The 22,995-nt window shown below is 40.7% G+C and overlaps 1 protein-coding gene across 1 annotated transcript in view; it reads left to right on the forward strand.

Annotated features, from left to right (window-relative positions):
• ITGB3 (integrin subunit beta 3) overlaps window positions 1-22,995 on the forward strand; it is a 211,378-nt gene that overhangs the window by 63,505 nt on the left and 124,878 nt on the right. The window contains exon 3 of the mRNA XM_053699744.1: window positions 12,848-13,037. Coding sequence (XP_053555719.1) covers window positions 12,848-13,037 — 190 coding nt within the window. The remainder of the gene's footprint in view (window positions 1-12,847; window positions 13,038-22,995) is intronic.

Here is a 22,995-nt window from a genome sequence, read left to right on the forward strand (position 1 = left end):
TCGCGAGCTGCAAATAATGTTAATATAGTTTGAAGGTTTTCACACTTGTCTGGTGAAACCTACAGAAAGTCTTGTAATTAGATGTTATTTTATGTCTCTTTAAGAACAGCAGTATAATATTCCTGTCACCCTCTATGCTAATTTCTGTATAACTATCTCTCAGCTTAGGGGTCTGAAATAAAGCGTAATAGGACAATCAACTAGCACATCTACAGGACTATTCCAGACATTCAAAATCCAAGCAGACAGCTCTCACCCCTGTTAGCTGGCAAAAATTAGCTTTATCCATGTGACTGGCCCAGTTTTGGAAATTATTGTTAGTTTTCCTAGTCCTGTGAATTTCCTTCAGTATGTGTCAGGAATCACGGGCGTATTGAGCTTGTCGACTTATTTATACTTTGTCAAAAATGTTGGCTGCCCTCCAACAGAATGGCCTGGTATGGCTTAGCTGCATGTATGCACACTCTGTATTCTCAGTCATTGCACTAGTTTCAAAGAACATTTTAAAAATTGTGAGTCACTGTTTCCGTAAGACTTAGCGCTTAACAAAGCAAGGTGGTCTCCACCTTTATATTCAGCCAAAAAAGGGACCAATTTATCATCTCCTTGTGACATGAGTTTTATAAAATGTCTAAGGTTATTTCTATCTTTCACAGTCTTCCAAGATTTAGTCCACAAGTAGTTTTGAAATATTTTGGGGTTTTTATGATAGGTTCTTTGTGACCGAGAAATAGAACATTGTAGACTAAAAGACTTGTCTTTATTATTTTACTTAATGTTTGGTAATTTCCTTGAAATTACATTTTAATAGAAAGGTGCATTTCAATTTGACATACAGTGTATAAACATTTTTGGAATATACTTTCATCAGCAAAAATGCTTCTAGTAAAAATTATTACTGTTTGTCTGCAGCATACACACATATAATATGAGGGCCAGTGCACTAGTATTTAAACACATTGCCTGCTTAGAGAGGTGGCGGAGGTGTGTATTGCTTCTGAAGAAATAATTTGTGTCATACAAACCACTGCTGACTCTGAGGTGTGTTGTTTGAATATTGGCGCACGGGCCCTCACAGGATATGTGTGTATGCCACAGAAAAACACTAATTACTTTTACTAGAAGCATTTTTGCTAATGAAGGTATATTGCAAAAATGTTTCTTTTTCAAACTGAAATGCACCCATGCATATTTCAATTTTGACCTTTCTATCCCTTTAATTGCATATAATAAAAAGTGATGAGAGTAGTGTATTGTGTTTAATTGCATCTGTTTAACTAATACTCTGTTAACATCATTTGTACTTCTCCATGATTTTTTCTCCTGATTTATTGTCAGTGAGATTATTTGTAAAACCTGGAGAGTGAGGGGAAGCTTCAAAACTGCATCTTCTACATCTCTATTGTTCCTAATGTATGGTAGGCAGCAATACTGATGATACTGCTAGTGTTTTGTTTAGCATATGACAGTGTTATGTTTGCCTGTGATACCACAATAATTCATCTACCTCTCCCAATCTGCAACACTCAAAGTAATGATCCCCTTAATTCAACTATGTAGCTGACAAAAGGAATTCAGGATGGAATTGTTTCTGTTTTCAGCACTATTTCATTGATTGTAGATATTAATAAGGTCTATGGATATTTTACAATACTATCCCAGATATCAGGTAGATAATAAGTTATATGATTTGAAATATATTAACAATCTGTCTTTTGTGTGTTGTTGATTTTCCTATCATAAATGAACATTTCTAATTCTAACTTGCTCATCCTGTATTTCTTATGCTACTCCAAAGAAAAGGAATTACAGTTTTGCCCCAATTTTAAATCTATATCTATCAAGGTGGATTGATTTAAATTTAAATCACCAGTCAATAAGACTGATTTAAATCTATTTAAATAATGGCTTTTTAAAATTATTTTTCCAGGTATATCAGACCATTACTGATTTGGTTATATATCATCAGATATGTATAGCTAGATCATTGAAATTAATGAAATTATTGGGAGGTGAACTATCTCCAGTTTAATAGGTTAATCATCCATTTTTGATCAACTTTTAAATTGTACTTTAATGGAAGGAGAAAAATATGCATGATGTTAATAATAACAATTTAAATTGTTTAATTTTGCTAAAACAATAACATTATATTTAATTTTTAATGCTTGCCCCTCCCTCCTCACACTTAGGTCCTTGTGCAGATCTCTTCCACTCCAAACAATCTTCTATTCAGTGAGTTTCTTGAAACTATGTATGGGTTGATTCTGTGTACATAGATTCAGAAAGAACATGCAATTTTTAAAAAAAATTCAGTTTACTTCTCTTATCTAATATGCTCTGTTCTCTTCTCTTGGTATCCATTGTTGAAAAGCATACATAGGTAGGCTTAGAAGCAATGCTCTACAGTGAGCTAGCTGCTTGTCACTGCCTCACCCAATGTGTTCAGCTAGGCCCCAGTAAAGCATTACTCTACTTCAAAAAAGGATACCAAGAGAATGAAGCAAATTTGATAATAGAAGTAAATCTGAAATGTGAAAATCGTATGCTCTATCTAAAACCCAAAAGTTTTCTTTCATGATTATGTCCCTTTAAGGTCTATTTCTCAACTCTGTATGGTGATTTGATAACTTTTTTTTGCTGTAAAGAAGGGGTATGTTATGTCTACAGACACAAATTAACAGTTTTAAGAACTACACAACCAATAATGGGCTAGATTACAAGTGGAGTGCTACTTTAATGTGCGCACGTATAGCAAATTTGGCGCTTTATGGGCGCACGTTAAAAAAACAGCCATTACAAGAGGCTGGTTAATGCTCCCACAAGCTTGTGGGAGCACTTTGTGCTTAAAGCAATTAACCAGAGGTCAGACCTCTGGTTAATGACAAAAAGGTGCCCCAATTGCCCTCAAAATAAAGTGGACAGTTGTTTTATATAAATTAAAAATATGACCATTTTTATTTTTTCAATAAAAAACTGCACAAAGCAGTTATAAGGGGTTAAAGTAAGGGGATGTGGGATTAGGGGATGTGGGATGTTAGAAAAAAAACGGCACTGAACTGTGCCTTTAGAGGTGAATGGGGACTGTGTTTTCACTGTAAATATATATACAGTTGTATGCAAAAGTTTAGGCACCCCTGATAATTTCCATGATTTTCATTTATAAATAATTTGATGTTTGGATCAACAATTTCATTTTGATCTATCAAATAACTGAAGGACACAGTAATATTTCAGAAGTGAAATGAGGTTTATTGGATTAACAGAAAATGTGCAATATGCATCAAAATGAAATTAGACAGGTGCATAAATTTGGGCACCCCAACAGAAATATTGCATCAATATTTAGTAGAGCCTCCTTTAGCAGAAATAACAACCTCTAGACACTTCCTATAGCCTGTAATGAGTGTCTGGATTCTGGATGAAGGTATTTTGGACCATTCCTCCTTGCAAAACCTCTCCAGTTCAGTTAGGTTTGATGGTTGCCGAGCATGGACAGCCCGCTTCAAATTACCCTACAGATTTTCAATAATATTCTGGGGACTGGGATGGCCATTCCAGAACATTGTACTTGTTCCTCTGCATAAATGCTAGAGTAGATTTTGAGCAGTGTTTTGGGTCGTTGTCTTGTTGAAATATCCAGCTCCGGCGTAACTTCAACTTTGTGACTGATTCCTCAACATTATTCTCAAGTATCTGCTGATATTGAGTGGAATCCATGCGACCCTCAACTTTAACAAGATTCCCAGTACCGGCACTGGCCACACAGCCCCACAGCATGATGAAACATCCACCAAATTTTACTGTGGCTAGCAAGTGTTTGTCTTGGAACGTTGTGTTCTTTTGCCGCCATGCATAATGCCCCTTGTTATGACCAAATAACTCAATCTTTGTTTCATCAGTCCACAGCACCTTCTTCCAAAATGAAGCTGGCTTTTCCAAATGTGCTTTTGCATACCTCAAGCGACTCTGTTTGTGGCGTGTGTGCAGAAAAGGCTTCTTCCGCATCACTCTCTCATACGCTGAATTGTTGAATGATGCACAGTGACACCATCTGCAGCAAGATGATGTTGTAGGTCTTTGGAGGTGGTCTGTGGGCTGTTTTTGACCATTCTCACCATCCTTTGCCTAAGCCTCTCCGATATTTTACTTCTGGCCTTAACAAGAACTGTGCCTGTGGTCTTCCATTTCCTCACTATGTTCCTCACAGTGGACACTGACAGCTTAAATCTCTGCAATAGCTTTTTGTAGCCTTTCCCTAAACCATAATGTTGAACAATCTTTGTTTTCAGGTCATTTGAGAGTTGTTTTTAGGCCCCCATGTTGCCACTCATCAGAGGAGAGTCAAAGAGAACAACAACTTGCATTTGGCCACCTTAAATACCTTTTCTCATGATTGGATGCACCTGTTTATGAAGTCCAAGGCTTAATGGGCTCACCAAACCAATTGTGTGTTCCAATTAATCAGTGCTAGGTAGTTACAGGTATTCAAATCAACAAAATGACAAGGGTGCCCAAATTTTGCACCTGTCTAACTTCGTCTTGATGCATATTGCACGTTTTCTGTTAATCCAATAAACCTCATTTCACTACTGAAATATTACTGTGTCCTTCAGTTATTTGATAGATCAAAATGAAATTGCTGATCCAAACACCCAATTATTTATAAATGAAAATCATGGAAATTGTCAGGGGTGCCTAAACTTTTGCATACGACTGTATATATATATTTGCTTATATACATATATTTCCTTCCATAAGGCAGGGAGAGTCCACAACATCATTCCTTACTGTTGGGAAATACAACACCTGGCCACCAGGAGAAGGCAAAGTATCCCTCCCACTTCCCTTATCCCCTAGTCATTCTTTGCCTTTGTCACTATAGGAGGTGGCAGAGAAGTGTCCGAAGATTTGGATAGTCCTGTAATGGGTATGTTCCCTTCTAGAAAGGACTGGAGTTTTAAGTAATCATGTCAACCTCTCAGTGAGAGTATTGATGAAAGTTAGAGTCTGGAGATGCAGTGAACGTTTTTCTGGGAACCCATCCAGACTGGCGCCTAACAGCTCCTGAGCAATCAGAGTTGACGAGTTTAATGCTTGCTGTTACACACTCAAGTCCATGTCAGAGCGTTGCTGCAAGACTGTCACACTTGAGAGGCTGTGCCTGTTCCACAGCATGGATCCTGGAGGGTAAGACCGTTTTTATATATACACTTTTACTATACAGGGTCACAGTGTGACTCCTTTATGCCTCGATGGGATCAACAGCAAGGGGTTATTTATAACTGCTTTAATGTGAGAGTTTTTTTGGGCTCATAGACTGTGTGCTTTTGGCTTGGAACAAACAGGTTGTACTTTTGTTTTTGAGTGTTGCGCAGCTCATAATAGCTTAGCGCCTTTTTCATAACAGGGGAGGTCCTGTCCTACGCACCACGTGACCGGGTGCAGTCTTTTCATTTCCCTATGATCCTACTGCGGACATCACTCCTAAGAAAAGCGTTTTTTTTTGTTTTTTTTTAATAAAGGCATTCTTTTTTTGTCTGTCCTTCTGTGAATATATCTTAGCTATTGAGTACTCTGATACTACATTAAAAGGTTCCGCTCCTTCTGTACTGATTAATTATTCCTGTTTACATTGGGTGGAGGCCGTGGTTTGCCCGCCTGCTCAATTTTGTTCCATTCTAATTTTGTCTTCAGGCTACTAAGGAATTCAGACAATCTTCATCTTTGTTTGTCTTCTATATGGGGAAGCGTAAGGGGCAGAAGGCTACTACGACTTTCCTATCTTTCTGGTTGAGGAGTGTCATCTGCTTAGCGTATGAGACAGTGGGGCGATAGCCTCCTGAGAGGATAATGGCTCATTCCACTAGAGCAGTTGCTTCCTCCTGGGCTTTTAAGAACGAAGCCTCCATGGATTAGATTTGTAAGGTGGCTACCTGGTCCTCCTTACACACAATTTTTCAAAATTTTACAAGTTGATGTGTTTGCTTTGGCTGAAGCAGCTTTCGGGAGAAAAGTTTTGCAGGCTGTGTTGCCCTCAGAATAGGGTCCGCCTCTTTTTTGTTCCCTCTCGTTATTCATTCAGTGTCCTCTGGAGCTTGAGTATAGTTTTCCCAACAGTAAGGAATGAAGTCATGGACTCTCCCTGCCTTATGAAAGGAAAACATAATTTATACTTACCAGATAAATTCCTTTCCTTCTTGGCAGGGAATGTCCACGACCCCGCCATAATTTATTTTTGTTGGGCAGCTCATTTTTTATATTATTTCTTCTGGCACCTTTATACCCTGAGGTTTCTCCTACTTTTCCCTGTTCCCTTGGCAGAATGAGTGGGGCATAGGGGAAGTGGGAGGGATATTTAAACCTTTGGCTGGGGTGTCTTTGCCTCCTCCTGTATTTCCCAACAGTAAGAATGATGTTGTGGTCTCTCCCTGCCAGGAAGGAAAGGAATTTATCTGGTAAGCATAAATTATGTTTTTTATGTGCTAATATGTGTATATACACATATACACACATAAATATATATTCATATTTATATATATTTTCAATTTGTTTCCCAACGCTGCATAAATTACCCCCTGCACTGCACTAGGCGCTATGCCGTGTCTCACGGCATGAGAACGAAGCTCCCATTGGAACCTAGGGAAGTGCACTGGTATTACTGAGTGGAGCGCAAATATAGTGCTCGCGAAAGCGCAATTTTGCGCTCCACTCGTAATCTAGGCCTATATATGATAATAGCTTCAAGATCTGACATAAAGAATGACATTATTATTATTATCGGTTATTTGTAGAGCGCCAACAGATTCCGCATCGCTATAAACAAAGGGGAGTACAACAAAACAATTATAGGGATCAAGTGGGTAGAGGGCCCTGCCAAGAGTTGCACTGTTGTAGTCAGCTCTTAAGAAGGTGATCTACAAACAGCTGGACTCTTAGGCTTACATGCTAAGGGGGTTCAGGGTATAGCAATGGAGGAGTGGAACTGGTATAAAGTAAGGTTAGCATAGGTTGTATGCATCCCTGAACAGTAGAGTCTTTAGGGAGCGCTTGAAGCTTTCAAAACTAGGGGAGAGTCTTGTGGAGCGAGGCAGAGAGTTCCACAAGATGGGAGCCAGTCTGGAGAAGTACTATAAATGGGAGTGCGATGAGGTAACCAGAGAGGAGGAGAGTAGGAGGTCATGAGCAGAGCGAAGGGGACGGGAGGGAGAGTAAGGAAGATGAGTCTGGCAGAGGCATTCATTATGGATTGTAAAGGAGCAAGATGCCAGGTGGGGAGACCAGAGAGGACAGAGTTGCAGTAATCGAGGCGGGAAAGAATGAGAGAGTGGATTAAAATCTTAGTTGTGTTTTGTGTAAGGAAGTTTCTAATTTTAGAGATGTTTTTAAGGTGGAAGCGGCAGGCTTTAGCCAAGGACTGAATGGGAGGAGTGAAAGAAAGATCTGAGTCAAATGTGACCCTGAGACATCGGGCATGCAGGGTAGGGGTAATGATGGAGTTGTCGAGAGAGAGAGAGATTGGGGGTGGAGATTTTGGAAGAAGGGGGGAAAATGAGGAGCTCAGTTTTGGAGAAATTTAGCTTGACGCAGTGAGAGGACTTCCAGGAAGAGATGTGAGAAAGACAGTTAGTGACACGGGTTAGCAAGGAAGGAGATAGGTCTGGTGCAGAGAAGTCGATTTGGGTGTCGTCAGCATACAAATGATATTGGAAACCGTGGGACTTTAGGGAACCTAGTGATGACATGTAGATTGAAGAGAAGGGGACCGAGGACAGAGCCTTGCGGTACTCCGACAGAAAGTGGTGACGGGGTAGAGGAGGCCCCAGAGAAGGCTACACTAAAGGTACGGTTTGACAGGTAGGAAGAGAGCCACGAAAGGGCTGTGTCACAAATGCTGAAGGATTGGAGGGTTTGGAGCAAAAGAGGATGGTCAACAGTGTCAAAGGCTGCGGACAGATCAAGGTGGATAAGCAGAGAGAAGTGGCCTTTTGATTTTGCTGTAAGTACGTTGTTGGTATCTTTAACAATAGCTGTCTCTGTGGAGTGATGGGGACAAAATCCAGACTGCAGTGGGTCAAGAATGGAGTTTAACGTAAGGAAATGGGATAGGCGTGCATATACTAGTTTTTCTAGAAGCTTTGAGGCAAGAGGGAGGAGGGAAATAGGGCGGTAGTTGGATGGGGAGGTAGGATCAAGGGAAGGTTTTTTGAGGATAGGTGTGACCAGTGCATGTTTTAGCGATGAGGGAAATATACCGGTGCTGAGGGAGAAGTTGAAAATGTGTTTTAGTATAGGGGTAAGGGTAGAAGAGAGGGAGGGGAGTAGCTGTGAGGGGATAGGGTCAAGGGGACAAGTAGTGAGGTGAGAGCGCAGTATAAGTGCTGAAACTTCTTCCTCAGTAACAGGGGAGAATTAGATAAATTTAAGGTTATGTGGGTTGTGGTTGAGTGAGAGCATTTGAGGGGGGAGAGAATAGAATTATGTTGAGAGCTGATTTCATTTCTGATGGAGTCGATTTTGTTATTGAAGTGGCTGGCAAAGTCTTGAGCTGCCAGAGAAGTTGTATTAGGAGGTGGGGGAGGGCGGAGGAGAGTATTGAAAGTGGAGAACAGACGTTTTGGGTTTGAAGAAAGATTAGAGATAAGAATAGAGAAGTAGTGTTGCTTATGGAGATTAAGGGCAGAATAGTAGGAGTTGAAGATGAATTTGTAATGAAGAAAGTAAGCTGAACTCCGAGATTTTCTCTAGTGCCGCTCAGCAGTACGGGAACATCTGCGTAGGTACTGTGTCAGAGGAGTATGCCAGGGGTGAGGATGAGTGTGGTATTTCCGAGCTATGGTAAGAGGGGTGAGATTGTCAAGGACGGATATAAGGGTGGAATTATAGTGGCAGATAGATTGTTCAGGGCAGGAAAATGCGGAGAAGGATGAGAGTAGGGAATTAGCAAGCTGTTGCTGATCTAATGACATAATGCTTCTGTGAAGTTTGGTATGAGGAGTAGAAGGAGGGAGAGTTGTAGGGAGGGATGATATGTTGCAAGTAAGGAGGTGGTGGTCAGAAAGAGGAAAGGGGGAGTTTGTGATGTTTGAGAGAGTGCATCAATAGCTAAAGATCAGGTCAAGAGAGTGACCGTCTTTGTGAGTGGGAGAATCCATTGTGACAGACCGAAAGAGGAAGTGAGTTGCAGAAGTTGTTTTGCAGAGGAGGCAGTGGGATTGTCAAGAGGGATGTTGAAGTCACCAAGAATGAGGGCAGGGGTGTCTGAAGAAAGGAAATAAGGTAGCCAGGCAGCCAAGTGATCTAGAAATTGAGTTGAGGAGCCAGGGGGTCGGTATATGACTGCAACACATACAGAGAGAGGGGAGAATAAGCGAATCATGTGGATTTCGAAAGAGGGAAATGTGAGGGAAGAGATGGGATGTATTTGTTGAAAGGTGCAACGAGAGGAAAGTAAAATACCTACACCACCTCCTTGTCTATTACCGGACCTAGGAGTGTGGCTGAAGTGGAGACCCCCATGTGACAGAGCAGCAGTGGACTCTGTGTCTAGGGGAGAGAGCCAGGTTTCTGTTAGGGCCAGAAGGTTGAGGGAGCGGGAGATGAAGAGGTCATGTATAGAAGTGAGCTTGTTGCAAACAGAGCGAGAGTTCCAGAGTGCGCAAGTGAAAGGGGTAGTGGCTTTTGATGCAAGAGGAATGTGAGTAAGGTTGGCTGAGTTTTGTTTTCTGAGTCTATGGGACGGTATACATGGATGTGCACGGCTAGGCAGTTGTTGAGGACCAGGATTAGGGGAGATGTCATCAGCAGTAAGTAAAAGCAAGAGGGAGAGTGACATGAGATGAGATACGGATTTGCAGTAGTGAGACTGCTTTTGAGATGAGCTGCAGGGGGGAGAGAGAGTGTTTAGGAATAGGTAAAGTTCATGAGTACAAAAGTAAGGTGAGTTTAAGAGTAATGGGCTAATGAACAGTGCAGGTGGAGAGGGAGAAGGAGTAATTGAATAATGTAGTTTGTTATAGAGACAAGAGGTAGCAAAAATGATTATGAATATATTGAGCATTTTTTACAAAAGTGGGAACCAGTTAAGCACATAGGACACAGAATTACAGTAGCAATTGCATAAGAAAACAAAAAGCTATATGAAACATAATTTTACAAAAGTACTTGCCTTGTGTCTTGCCCCTTGCCCAATCCTTGTTCAATTATTTTATGATTCTAGTGTTTTATAAAATGTTCACTTTGAAAATGTGAACATATGTTGTTATAGCAATGCACAGCCCAGTGCAATGCACAGCTCAAACTAGTGTGAAATATATGCAGGCAGGGCATTGTGAATGTATTAATGGAATTAATTTACCAAAAAAATTAAACATTACAACCATGAATATATATTGCTATATCATTAAAAACGTATCTATATTTCAGGATGAATAACCTTTAGATTATAATGTAACTTAAATAGAAACCATTTTTAGATCTTATTGATTTTTATCCACCCTGATATCTCTTTAGGAGGTCAATTCCTGCTAAAAGGTATTCTATAAGCAAGAACACAATATCTATTGTCAGGCCCATTTTTTTTCTCTCCATTTTTTTATTTCGACATGTCAGATTTAAAAAGTGATATGCCTATCCCAGCTGTGCCTTTATTGCTTACTATATCTTGGGGCTATGTAGTTTACAAGCCCAGTAGTGCATACAAGTTAGCAAATAGCAGGCAGGGTTTAGCAAGTAATAAACTCCTGCATTGTGCATGTAGGGGGGTTGGGACAAAACAAGAGGCTGTTTGATTAGTTTCTAAAATAGTTTGTTAAGACCAAATGCTACTTTATACAGTCTGAATCAGTGATTTTTTATTAAAAAAATACATCTAACACATTTTTTTGTTTCAAAAGGGCTATGTATGGTAATGTATGGCTCTGTTTAGCTTTTTAACATAATGTGACAATAATTTATTTCTATGCTGTTATCATAAATTACTTATGTTTAAATATGGTTCAAATAGAATTTTGTTTAGAAAAAAATGTTGGTAAAAATGCATGGGAAAAAACATCAATGTTTGAACCCAAAACGTAGAAATTGCTTTTTCCCCCAACTCATCAATAAAAAAAATGTCATGTGTGTGTTTATAGATATAAACCGAATTACCACAAGGATTTCCTTTTGGGTATTTTCCCTGTGCACAGACATATGCAATGTATGATATGGTTTGACATCTTTCATATTCAAAAAGCAGACATTGCATGTATGTTTACGCATCTCTGTAGGTCAGTGTTTTAGCTATAAAAGCAAGAAACCTAGCAAATATAAGTGAAAAATCATCTGCATGTACTGACCATCTATTCCTTGAATGTAAATGTTATCGTTATTTATTTGGACAGTTCATTCTTCCTCCTGTATCAATATGTATTGTGAGTATGGCAGCACTTTATAAATAAATGATAGTAACATTAAAGTTTGAATCCTTTTCTTTACAGGGTTAAATACGTTGTACAGAATTTATAACAACTGTCTAGGCCAGCCCACCCTACTGTACCTGGCTGGAGGTGTAATTAGGAGTGCTCCCTTTCCTAGAATACAAGCCACGCTAATTAGCATAATGTAACATAAATAATATTTTATCATAACTCAAAAACTACTTATTTAAAATGGACAAGAAAGTAAATATTAAACTGTTCGTTCCTGAGAGAGAGCTTCTCTTTCTGTATATATTTAGTCTCTCTAAGTGAAAAAGGGGAAACCAGAAGTGAACTCCTTGGCCAATGTGCTTAGAGCACTGATTTCCAAACCTTTCCTCAGGCCTCCCTAACAGGTCAGATTTTGAGGATATCTGAACTGGAGCACAGGTGAAATAATCAGTTGATTGGCAAACATGGTTATTATTAACATGCTCTCACCCAAGGTGATCTTGAAAATCTGGGCTGTTAGGGAGGTTTGAAAACCAGTGGCTTAGAGGAATATAGCTGCATCTCACTGAAGAAGCCCAATGAAGGCCGAAACGAAAGTCTGGGGTTGTCATGTTCCTTATTCAGAGAGGAATTGCCTGGTATTTGTGGCTGGACTAACCTTGTTAGGTGAGATCAGACTGATATACTTCAGGAAAGTTCTTCTTTGTGAAAAGCATTATTGGGCTAAAGAAGCTGCTCCTAGGTAGTAAATCACAATAGAACAAGCTAAGAAGTTTCTGAGCTGGTGTTAGTTCCTGAGAGAACACTTCTCTTTCTGTATGTAATAAAGTCATAATTAAACTGTCATCATCCAGAGTATGCAATTAAAAAAAAAAACCCTAATTTAGCATAAACTATCTTTAATCATGAAATTAAAATGTTTGCTTGTCTTTTTAAATTAAAATAATTTCAGATTAGATCCTCATAAATATGGTTAGAATGATTTAAACATTGTTGCATCATTTGCTAAAACATTAAACCTATTTAATACTTTTTTTCTGTACTTGCTAACCATTATTTGTAAAATTGTGCAACACTATGCAGGGGATAAAATAAATGACTGAGCAGAAAGAGATGAATAACTTTCAAACAAAGTGGAGACTAAAAGAAACAAACAGATCAGAAGATTGTGCAATGACTGTGGTGGTTGTTGTTGCATACAACGGAAAAGACTTTAAAAAGTAGATGATCACATTTTCTAAACATCTGAGTTTTAAGGACTTTTTATTTAAAAATATTCACTATTTAAAAATAACCTATAAGTTCTAGTGAAATATATTGCTTTGTTTTAGACAGGCAATTGAATTAAACAGACTAATTTGTCGTTTGGGGGGAAATTTTGAGGTTATTTCCCGAAACGTAAAATATTTTTTTAAATCTGTTCTCTTTCTGCCCATTAGGATTTTGGGAAAGGAGCTCCACGTTGTGACCTCATGTCAACTCTGAAAACCACCTGCAATCCCGAATACATTGAATATCCCACCAGTGATATTTTTATAAAAGAAAAACGTCAACTAAGTGATAAGGGGACACACTCCCAAGAGATCACTCAAATGAGTCCTCAGAAGATAGAGCTGTTTTTGAGACCAGGTAACTCCACTAGTGTTTGGCATCAGATTTGAGAGTTCTTCATCAAGGGCCCAATCCGATATGCAGCGTCGCCTGCAAAAGCCGGCGACGCCAAATTTTGCGCTGGTTTGGTATCCTATATACGGCGTACCCTAGAAGTTACGCTCGTACATTTCTGCCTTCGGCCGTAGTTTTTTGGCCCATAGACAGGTATACCAAACCAGCGCAGTTTGGTATCCAATATACAGCGTAAGGACTTACGTGGTGAAAATGGAGAAATCCTACTCCATTTTCACCTCGCCACAAATTGCAGGCGTAGTAAGCCTTACGCTGTCTATTGGAGCCCCATAACTCCCTAAACTACCTGCAAAATAAAACCTAACACCTAACGCATGTGCAATGTCTATCTACCTGTCAACCGCGAACTGCTAAATAAAACCTAACGCATATGCAATGTCTATCTACCTGTCAACCGCGATCCCCCACCGCAATCCCTAATAAAGTATTTAACCCCTAAACCGCCGCTACCGGACCCCGCCGCCACCTACATTAAATGTATAACCCCCTAATGTGAGCCCCTACACCGCCGCCATCTACATTACCTACCCCCTAATGTGAGCCCCTACACCGCCGCCATCTACATTACCTACCCCCTAATGTGAGCCCCTTACACCGCCGCCACCTACATTAACTACCCCCTAATGTGAGCCCCTTACACCGCCGCCACCTACATTAAATACCCCCTAATGTGAGCCCCTTACACCGCCGCCACCTACATTAACTACCCCCTAATGTGAGCTCCTACCCCGCCACCACCTACATTAACTACCCCCTAATGTGAGCTCCTACCCCGCCGCCAGCTATATTAAAATTATTAACCCCTAATCTAATCCCACTATACCGCCGCCACCTATATTAAATTATTAACCCCTAATCTAATCCCCCTATACCGCCGCCACCTATATTAAATTAATTAACCCCTAAAATACTAAACTATCCCTACCACTAAACCTAAGTCTAACCCTACAAATAGCCTTGAAAAGGGCTTTTTGCGTGGCATTACCCCAAGGTAAACAACTCTATTGCCAGCCCTTAAAAGGGCTTTTTGCGGGGCTTTGCCCCAAAGTAATCAGCTCTTTTACCAGCCCTTAAAAGGGCTTTTGGCGGGGCATTGTCACAAAGTAATCATCTCTTTTGCCTATAATCTAAATCCCCCTACACCGCCGCCACCTATAATAAATGTATTACCCCTAATCTAATCCCCCTACACTGCCGCCACCTATATTAACTATATTACCCCCTAATCTAATCCCCCTACACCGCCGCCACCTATATTAACTATATTAACCTTATTATATTAGGGTTAATATAGTTATTATATTATATATATTAACTATATTAACCCTAATTATATTAGGGTTAATATAGTTATTATATTATATATATTAATTATATTAACCCTAATTATATTAGGGTTAATATAGTTAATATAGTTATTATATTATATATATATATATATATATTAAGTATAATAACCCTATCTAACTCTAACACCCCTAACTAAATTCTTAATAAAATAAATCTAATTAATATTATTAATTAAGATATTCATATTTAAATCTAAATACTTACCTATAAAATAAACCCTAAGATAGCTACAATGTAATTAATAATTACATTGTAGCTATTTTAGGGTTTATATTTATTTTACAGGTAACTTGGTATTTATTTTATCTAGGTACAATAGCTATTAAATAGTTAATAACTATTTAATAGCTACCTTGTTAAAATAATTACCAATTTACCTGTAAAATAAATCCTAACCTAAGTTACAAATACACCTACACTATCAATAAATTAAATAAACTACAAATATTTAAACTAAAATACAATTAACTACACTAAACTAAATTAAAAAAACAAACAAACACTAAATTACAAAAAAAGATTACAAGAATTTTAAGCTAATTACACCTATTCTAAGCCCCCTAATAAAATAACAAAGCCCCCCAAAATAAAAAATTTCCCTACCCTAATCTAAATTACAAAAGTTAACAGCTCTATTACCAGCCCTTAAAAGGGCTTTTTGCGGGGCATGCCCCAAAGTATTCAGCTCTTTTGCCTGTAAAAAAACCCACAATACCACCCCCCAACATTACAACCTACCACCCACATACCCCTACTCTAAACCCACCCAAACCCCCCTTAAAAAAACCTAACACTAAGCCCCAGAAGATCTCCCTACCTTGAGTCGTCTTCACCCAGCCGGGCCGAACTCTTCATCCAATCCGGGTGATGTCTTCATCCAAGCGGCAAAGAAGAAGTCTTCCATCCGGCGATGTCTTCATCCAAGCGGCAAAGAAGAAGTCTTCCATCTGGCGATGTCTTCATCCAAGCGGCAAAGAAGAGGTCCTCCATCGGGGTGAAGTTTTCCTCCAAGCGGCATCTTCAATCTTCTTTCTTCGGACCTCCGACGCGGAACATCCAGCTGGCCCGACGACTGAAAGACGAATGAAGTTTCCTTTAAATGACATCATCCAAGATGGCGTCCCTCTAATTCCGATTGGCTGATAGGATTCTATAAGCCAATCGGAATTAAGGTAAGAAAATCTGATTGGCTGATTCAATCAGCCAATCAGATTCAAGTTCAATCCGATTGGCTGATTCAATCAGCCAATCAGATTGAGCTTGCATTCTATTGGCTGATCGGAACAGCCAATAGAATGCAAGCTCAATCTGATTGGCTGATTGGATGAAGACATCGCCGGATGGAAGACTTCTTCTTTGCCGCTTGGATGAAGACATCGCCGGATGGAAGACTTCTTCTTTGCCGCTTGGATGAAGACATCGCCCAGATTGGATGAAGAGTTCGGCCCGGCTGGGTGAAGACGACTCAAGGTAGGGAGATCTTCTGGGGCTTAGTGTTAGGTTTTTTTAAGGGGTGTTTGGGTGGGTTTAGAGTAGGGGTATGTGGGTGGTGGGTTGTAATGTTGGGGGGTGGTATTGTGTTTTTTTTTTACGGGCAAAAGAGCTGAATACTTTGGGGCATGCCCCGCAAAAAGCCCTTTTAAGGGCTGATAATAGAGCTGTTAGCTTTTGTAATTTAGATTAGGGTAGGGAATATTTTTTATTTTGGGGGGCTTTGTTATTTTATTAGGGGGCTTAGAATAGGTGTAATTAGCTTAAAATTCTTGTAATCTTTTTTTTATTTCTCTTGCAAGGTGTATCCAGTCCACGGATTCATCCTTTACTTGTGGGATATTCTCATTCCCTACAGGAAGTGGCAAAGAGAGCACACAGCAGAGCTGTCCATATAGCTCCCCCTCTAGCTCCACCCCCCAGTCATTCTCTTTGCCGGCTCTAAGCACTAGGGTCTCTCTACGGGAGGGTAAAGTGAATGTGGTGTTAGAATTGTAGTTTTATATCTTCAATCAAAAGTTTGTTATTTTTAAATGGTACCGGTTTGTACTATTTACTCTCTGGCAGAAAAAAGATGAAGAATTCTGCTGAGAGGAAGATGATTTTAGCATGTTGTAACTAAAATCCATTGCTGTTCCCACACAGGACTGAGGAGTACCAGAAAACTTCAGTTGGGGGGGACAGTTTGCAGGCTTGACTGCAATGAGGTATGTTCAGTCATTTATTTCTAGACAAGACTGAGATAATGCTAGAAGACTGACAATATCCCCATGTGGGGAGGGTAAGCTATGTTCTGAGACTTAGTAAAGAATTGAATGCTTACATAGCAGGGCTAATTATGCTGGTTGACACTAATTCAGGGCAATCGATTATTTGGTTTAAGAAATACTCGTTGGGAGACTCTTTTAAAGCACTTTGGTGTTCTTTCTGGGGTTATTACCCACATGGCTAAAATTTAATCACTGAGAAGTGATTTTTGTAGGCCTCACAACTCCAGAGTGGAGTGGGAGGGGCCTAATTTTGCGCCTCAGATGCGCAGTTAGAATTGAAAAACAAGTTCATGCTGCTTCACATGGAGGGTGCTGCTGCTGTTTGAGGGCCTAAAAGAAGCTTTATTCCCCCAAATCTGATCCCTAAGGGCAGGTAGGGCCACAGCAGTGCTGTGGCAAGGTGCTGTAGTTAATTAACCGGTTGTTGGCTTTAGGCTGCTCCGGTTTGGGCATTAAGGGGTTAATCGTTTTTCTTGCTAGTGGTGCAATCTTACTAAGGATTTAGGTACATACTGTGAAAATTTCAAGAAGATTGCTGCATTTTTCACTGTTTTGTAAAATTGTGTGTCCTTTTTATTTCTTAAAGGCACAGTAACGTTTTTTTCAAATTGTGTATTTTACTTGTTTATAGTGACTTCTAAGCCTGTTTGTGCATATTACTAGTCTGTTAAACATGTCTGAGACCAATTGTCTCAGACATGTGTTTAGAAGCCAATGTGTTTAGAAGCCATGGTGGAACCCCCTCTCAGAATGTGTCCCAATTGCACTAATATGTCTATACACTTTAAAGATCATATTGTTGCACTTAAAAGTGTGGCCCTAGATGATTCTCAGACTGAAGGTAATGAGGATAGTCCGTCTACCTCTCCCCATGTGTCACAACCAGTTACGCCCGCTCAAGCGATGCCTAGTACCTCTAGTGCGTCTGCCCCTATTACATTGCAACAACTAGCGGCAGTCATGGATAATTCCCTTGCGGCCTTTCTATCTAAACTGCCAGTTTTCCCTGCAAAGCTCGATAGCTCTGTTTTAAGAACAGATTATGAGCAGTCTGAAGCTTTGGTAGCCTTATCTGATGTGCCCTCACAACGCTCTGAAGTAAGGGTGAGGGATTTGATGTCTGAGGGAGAAATTTCCGACTCAGGAAAGGTTTCTCATCAGACAGAGTCAGATACATTGGCGTTTAAATTTAAATTAGAACACCTCCGCGTATTACTCAGGGAGGTATTAGCTACTCTGGATGATTGTGACCCTATGGTGGTCCCAGAGAAATTGTGTAAAATGGACAAGTACCTAGAGGTTCCTGTATACACTGATGCGTTTCCGGTCCCTAAGAGGGTTGCGGGTATCGTTACTAGGGAGTGGGATAGACCAGGTGTCCCTTTTGTCCCCCCCCCCTATTTTTAAGAAAATGTTCCCCATAACTGACCCCATGCGGGACTCGTGGCAAACGGTCCCTAAGGTAGAGGGGGCTGTTTCTTCACTTGCTAAACGCACAACCATACCAATTGAAGACAGTTGTGCTTTTAAAGACCCTATGGATAAAAAGTTAGAGGGTTTACTTAAGAAAATTTTTGTTCAACAAGGTTTTCTTCTCCAACCTATTGCCTGCATTATTCCTGTAACTACTGAAGCTGCTTTCTGGTTTGAGGCGCTGGAGGACTCGCTCCAGACGGAGACCTCATACGATGAAATTATGGATAGAATTAAGGCTCTAAAGCTGGCTAATTCTTTTATCACAGATGCCGCTTTGCAATTAGCTAAGTTGGCGGCAAAAAATTCAGGTTTCACCATTATGGCGCGCAGAGCGCTTTGGCTCAAGTCCTGGTCGGCCGATTTGTCGTCAAAATCTAAATTATTAAATATCCCTTTCAAAGGAAAGACGCTCTTCGGGCCAGAATTGAAAGAGATTATTTCAGAAATCACCGGGGGAAAGGGCCATGCTCTTCCTCAGGACAAGCCCTTTAAGGCTAAAAACAAAGCTAATTTTCGTTCCTTTCGTAATTTCAGGAACTTTCCCGCTTCAGCCTCTACGGCTGCAAAGCAAGAGGGTAACGCTTCACAGCCCAAGGCAACCTGGAAGCCTTACCAGGGCTGGAACAAGGGTAAGCAGGCCAAAAAGCCTGCAGCTGCTACCAAGACAGCAGCAAGGAGGTGGTACCCCCCGATCCGGGACCGGATCTAGTAGGGGGCAGACTCTCTCTCTTCGCTCAGGCCTGGGCAAGAGATGTTCACGATCCCTGGGCATTAGAGATTGTTTCCCAGGGATATCTTCTAGAATTCAAGGACTCCCCTCAAAGGGGAAGGTTCCACATTTCTCGTCTGTCTACAGACCAGACAAAGAAAGAGGCGTTCTTACGCTGTGTAGAAGATCTATATACGATGGGAGTGATACACCCAGTTCCAATGGCAGAACAAGGACTGGGTTTTTACTCAAACCTGTTTGTGGTTCCCAAAAAAGAAGGAACTTTCAGACCAATCCTGGATCTAAAAATCCTAAACAGATTCCTCAGACTCCCATCATTCAAGATGGAGACCATTCGGACAATCTTACCTATGATCCAGGAAGGTCAATATATGACTACCGTGGATCTAAAGGACCTGCACATTCCTATCCACAAAGATCATCATCGGTTTCTCAGGTTCGCTTTCCTAGACAAGCATTACCAGTTTGTGGCTCTTCCATTTGGGTTAGCCACTGCTCCCAGAATTTTCACAAAGGTACTAGGGTCCCTTTTGACGGTTCTAAGACCGCGGGGCATAGCAGTGGCGCCTTATTTGGACGACATCTTAATTCAGGCGCCGTCTTTTCAAAGAGCCAAGTCTCACACGGAGATTGTATTGGCCTTTCTGAGGTCTCACGGGTGGAAGGTGAACGTCAAAAAGAGTTCTCTATCCCCACTCACAAGGGTTTCCTTCCTAGGAACTCTGATAGATTCGGTAGAAATGAAAATATTTCTGACGGAGGTCAGAAAATTAAAACTTTTAACTACTTGCCGAGTTCTTCATTCCATTCCTCGGCCATCTGTAGCTCAGTGCATGGAGGCAATCGGATTAATGGTAGCAGCAATGGACATAGTCCCTTTTGCTTGGATACATCTCAGACCACTGCAACTATGCATGCTCAAACAGTGGAATGGGGATTATGCAGATTTGTCTCCTCAAATACAGTTGGACCAGGGGACCAGAGATTCTCTTCTCTGGTGGTTGTCTCAGGACCACCTGTCTCAGGGAATATGTTTCCGCAGACCAGAGTGGATCATTGTAACAACCGACGCCAGTCTGTTAGGCTGGGGTGCAGTCTGGGACTCCCTGAAAGCTCAGAGCGTATGGTCTCGGGAAGAATCTCTTCTCCCGATAAACATTCTGGAACTGAGGGCGATATTCAACGCGCTTCAGGCATGGCCTCAACTAGCTGCGGCCAAATTCATCAGATTTCAGTCGGACAACATCACGACTGTAGCTTACATCAATCATCAGTGGGGAACAAAGAGTTCCCTAGCGATGAAGGAAGTAACCAAAATAATCAGGTGGGCGGAGGATCACTCCTGCCTTCTCTCAGCAATTCACATCCCAGGAGTAGACAACTGGGAGGCGGATTTTCTGAGTCGTCAGACTTTTCACCCGGGGGAGTGGGAACTCCACCCGGAGGTATTTGCCCAGCTGACTCAGCTATGGGGCACTCCAGAGTTGGATCTGATGGCGTCCCGTCAGAACACCAAACTTCCTCTCTATGGATCCAGGTCCCGGGACCCCAAGGCGTTATTGATAGATGCTCTAGCAGCGCCTTGGTCCTTCAATCTGGCTTATGTTTTCCCACCGTTTCCCCTTCTCCCTCGTCTGGTCGCCAGAATCAAGCAGGAGAAGGCTTTGGTGATTCTGATAGAGCCTACGTGGCCACGCAGGACTTGGTATGCAGACCTAGTAGACATGTCATCTGTCCCACCATGGACACTGCCAATGAGGCAGGATCTTCTAATACAGAGTCCGTTCAAGCATCCAAATCCAATTTCTCTACGTCTGACTGCTTGGAGATTGAACGCTTAATTCTATCAAAGCGTGGTTTCTCTGAGTCAGTTATAGATACTCTGATTCAGGCTAGAAAGCCTGTCACCAGGAAAATTTACCATAAAATATGGCGGAAATATCTTTCTTGGTGTGAATCCAAGGGTTACTCATGGAGTAAGATTAGGATTCCCAGGATATTGTCTTTTCTCCAAGAAGGATTGGAGAAAGGATTGTCAGCTAGTTCCTTAAAGGGACAGATATCTGCTCTGTCTATCCTTTTACACAAGCGTCTGGCAGAGGTACCAGACGTTCAAGCGTTTGCACAGGCTTTAGTCAGAATCAAGCCTGTTTATAAACCTGTGGCTCCGCCATGGAGTCTAAATCTAGTTCTTTCAGTTCTTCAAGGGGTTCCGTTTGAACCTTTACATTCCATAGATATTAAGTTGTTTTCTTGGAAAGTTTTGTTTTTGGTAGCTATCTCTTCTGCTCGAAGAGTCTCAGAATTATCTGCCTTACAGTCGGCTAGATTTGGAGTTTTGTCGGTAACGACCCGAAAAACTAACGCCGGCTTTTTTCTGGCCGCACCATAAAAATAACTCTGGTATTGAAAGTCCACATAAAGGCTGCGTTAGGCTCCAAAAAAGGAGCGTAGAGCATTTTTAACGCAGCTTCAACTCTCGATACCAGAGTTGCTTACGCAAGCGGCCAGCCTCAAAAACGTGCTCGTGCACGATTCCCCCATAGGAAACAATGGAGCTGTTTGAGCTGAAAAAAACCTAACATCTGCAAAAAAGCCGCGTTCAGCTCCTAACGCAGCCCCATTGTTTGCTATGCGGAAACACTTCCTACGTCTGCACCTAACACTCTAACATGTACCCCGAGTCTAAACACCCCTAACCTTACACTTATTAACCCCTGATCTGCCGCCCCCGCTATCGCTGACCCCTGCATATTATTATTAACCCCTAATCTGCCGCTCCGTAAACCGCCGCTACTTACATTATCCCTATGAACCCCTAATCTGCTGCCCTAACATCGCCGACCCCTATATTATATTTATTAACCCCTAATCTGCCCCCCACAACGTCGCCTACACTTATTAACCCCTAATCTGCCGACCGGACCTGAGCGCTACTATAATAAAGTTATTAACCCCTAATCCGCCTCACTAACCCTATAATAAATAGTATTAACCCCTAATCTGCCCTCCCTAACATCGCCGACACCTAACTTCAATTATTAACCCCTAATCTGCCGACTGGAGCTCACCGCTATTCTAATAAATGTATTAACCCCTAAAGCTAAGTGTAACCCTAACACTAACACCCCCCTAACTTAAATATAATTTACATCTAACGAAATTAATTAACTCTTATTAAATAAATTATTCCTATTTAAAGATAAATACTTACCTGTAAAATAAATCCTAATATAGCTATAATATAAATTATAATTATATTATAGCTATTTTAGGATTAATATTTATTTTACAGGTAACTTTGTATTTATTTTAACCAGGTACAATAGCTATTAAATAGTTAAGAACTATTTAATAGCTAAAATAGTTAAAATAATTACAAATTTACCTGTAAAATAGATCCTAACCTAAGTTACAATTAAACCTAACACTACACTATCAATAAATTAATTAAATAAACTACCTACAATTACCTACAATTAACCTAACACTACACTATCACTAAATTAATTAAATACAATTCCTACAAATAAATACAATTAAATAAACTAGCTAAAGTACAAAAAATAAAAAAGAACTAAGTTACAAAAAATAAAAAAATATTTACAAACATAAGAAAAATATTACAACAATTTTAAACTAATTACACCTACTCTAAGCCCCCTAATAAAATAACAAAGACCCCCAAAATAAAAAAATGCCCTACCCTATTCTAAATTACAAAAGTTCAAAGCTCTTTTACCTTACCAGCCCTGAACAGGGCCCTTTGCGGGGCATGCCCCAAAGAATTCAGCTCTTTTGCCTGTAAAAAAAACCATACAATACCCCCCCCCAACATTACAACCCACCACCCACATACCCCTAATCTAACCCAAACCCCCCTTAAATAAATCTAACACTAAGCCCCTGAAGATCTTCCTACCTTATCTTCACCCTGCCAGGTTCACCGATCCGTCCTGAAGAGCTCCTCCAATGTCCTGATCCAAGCCCAAGCGGGGGGCTGAAGAGGTCCATGATCCGGCTGAAGTCTTCATCCAAGCGGGAGCTGAAGAGGTCCATGATCCGGATGAAGTCTTCATCCAAG

Source organism: Bombina bombina, chromosome 1 (assembly GCF_027579735.1).
Source record: "Bombina bombina isolate aBomBom1 chromosome 1, aBomBom1.pri, whole genome shotgun sequence".
Taxonomy (NCBI): Eukaryota; Metazoa; Chordata; class Amphibia; order Anura; family Bombinatoridae; genus Bombina; species Bombina bombina.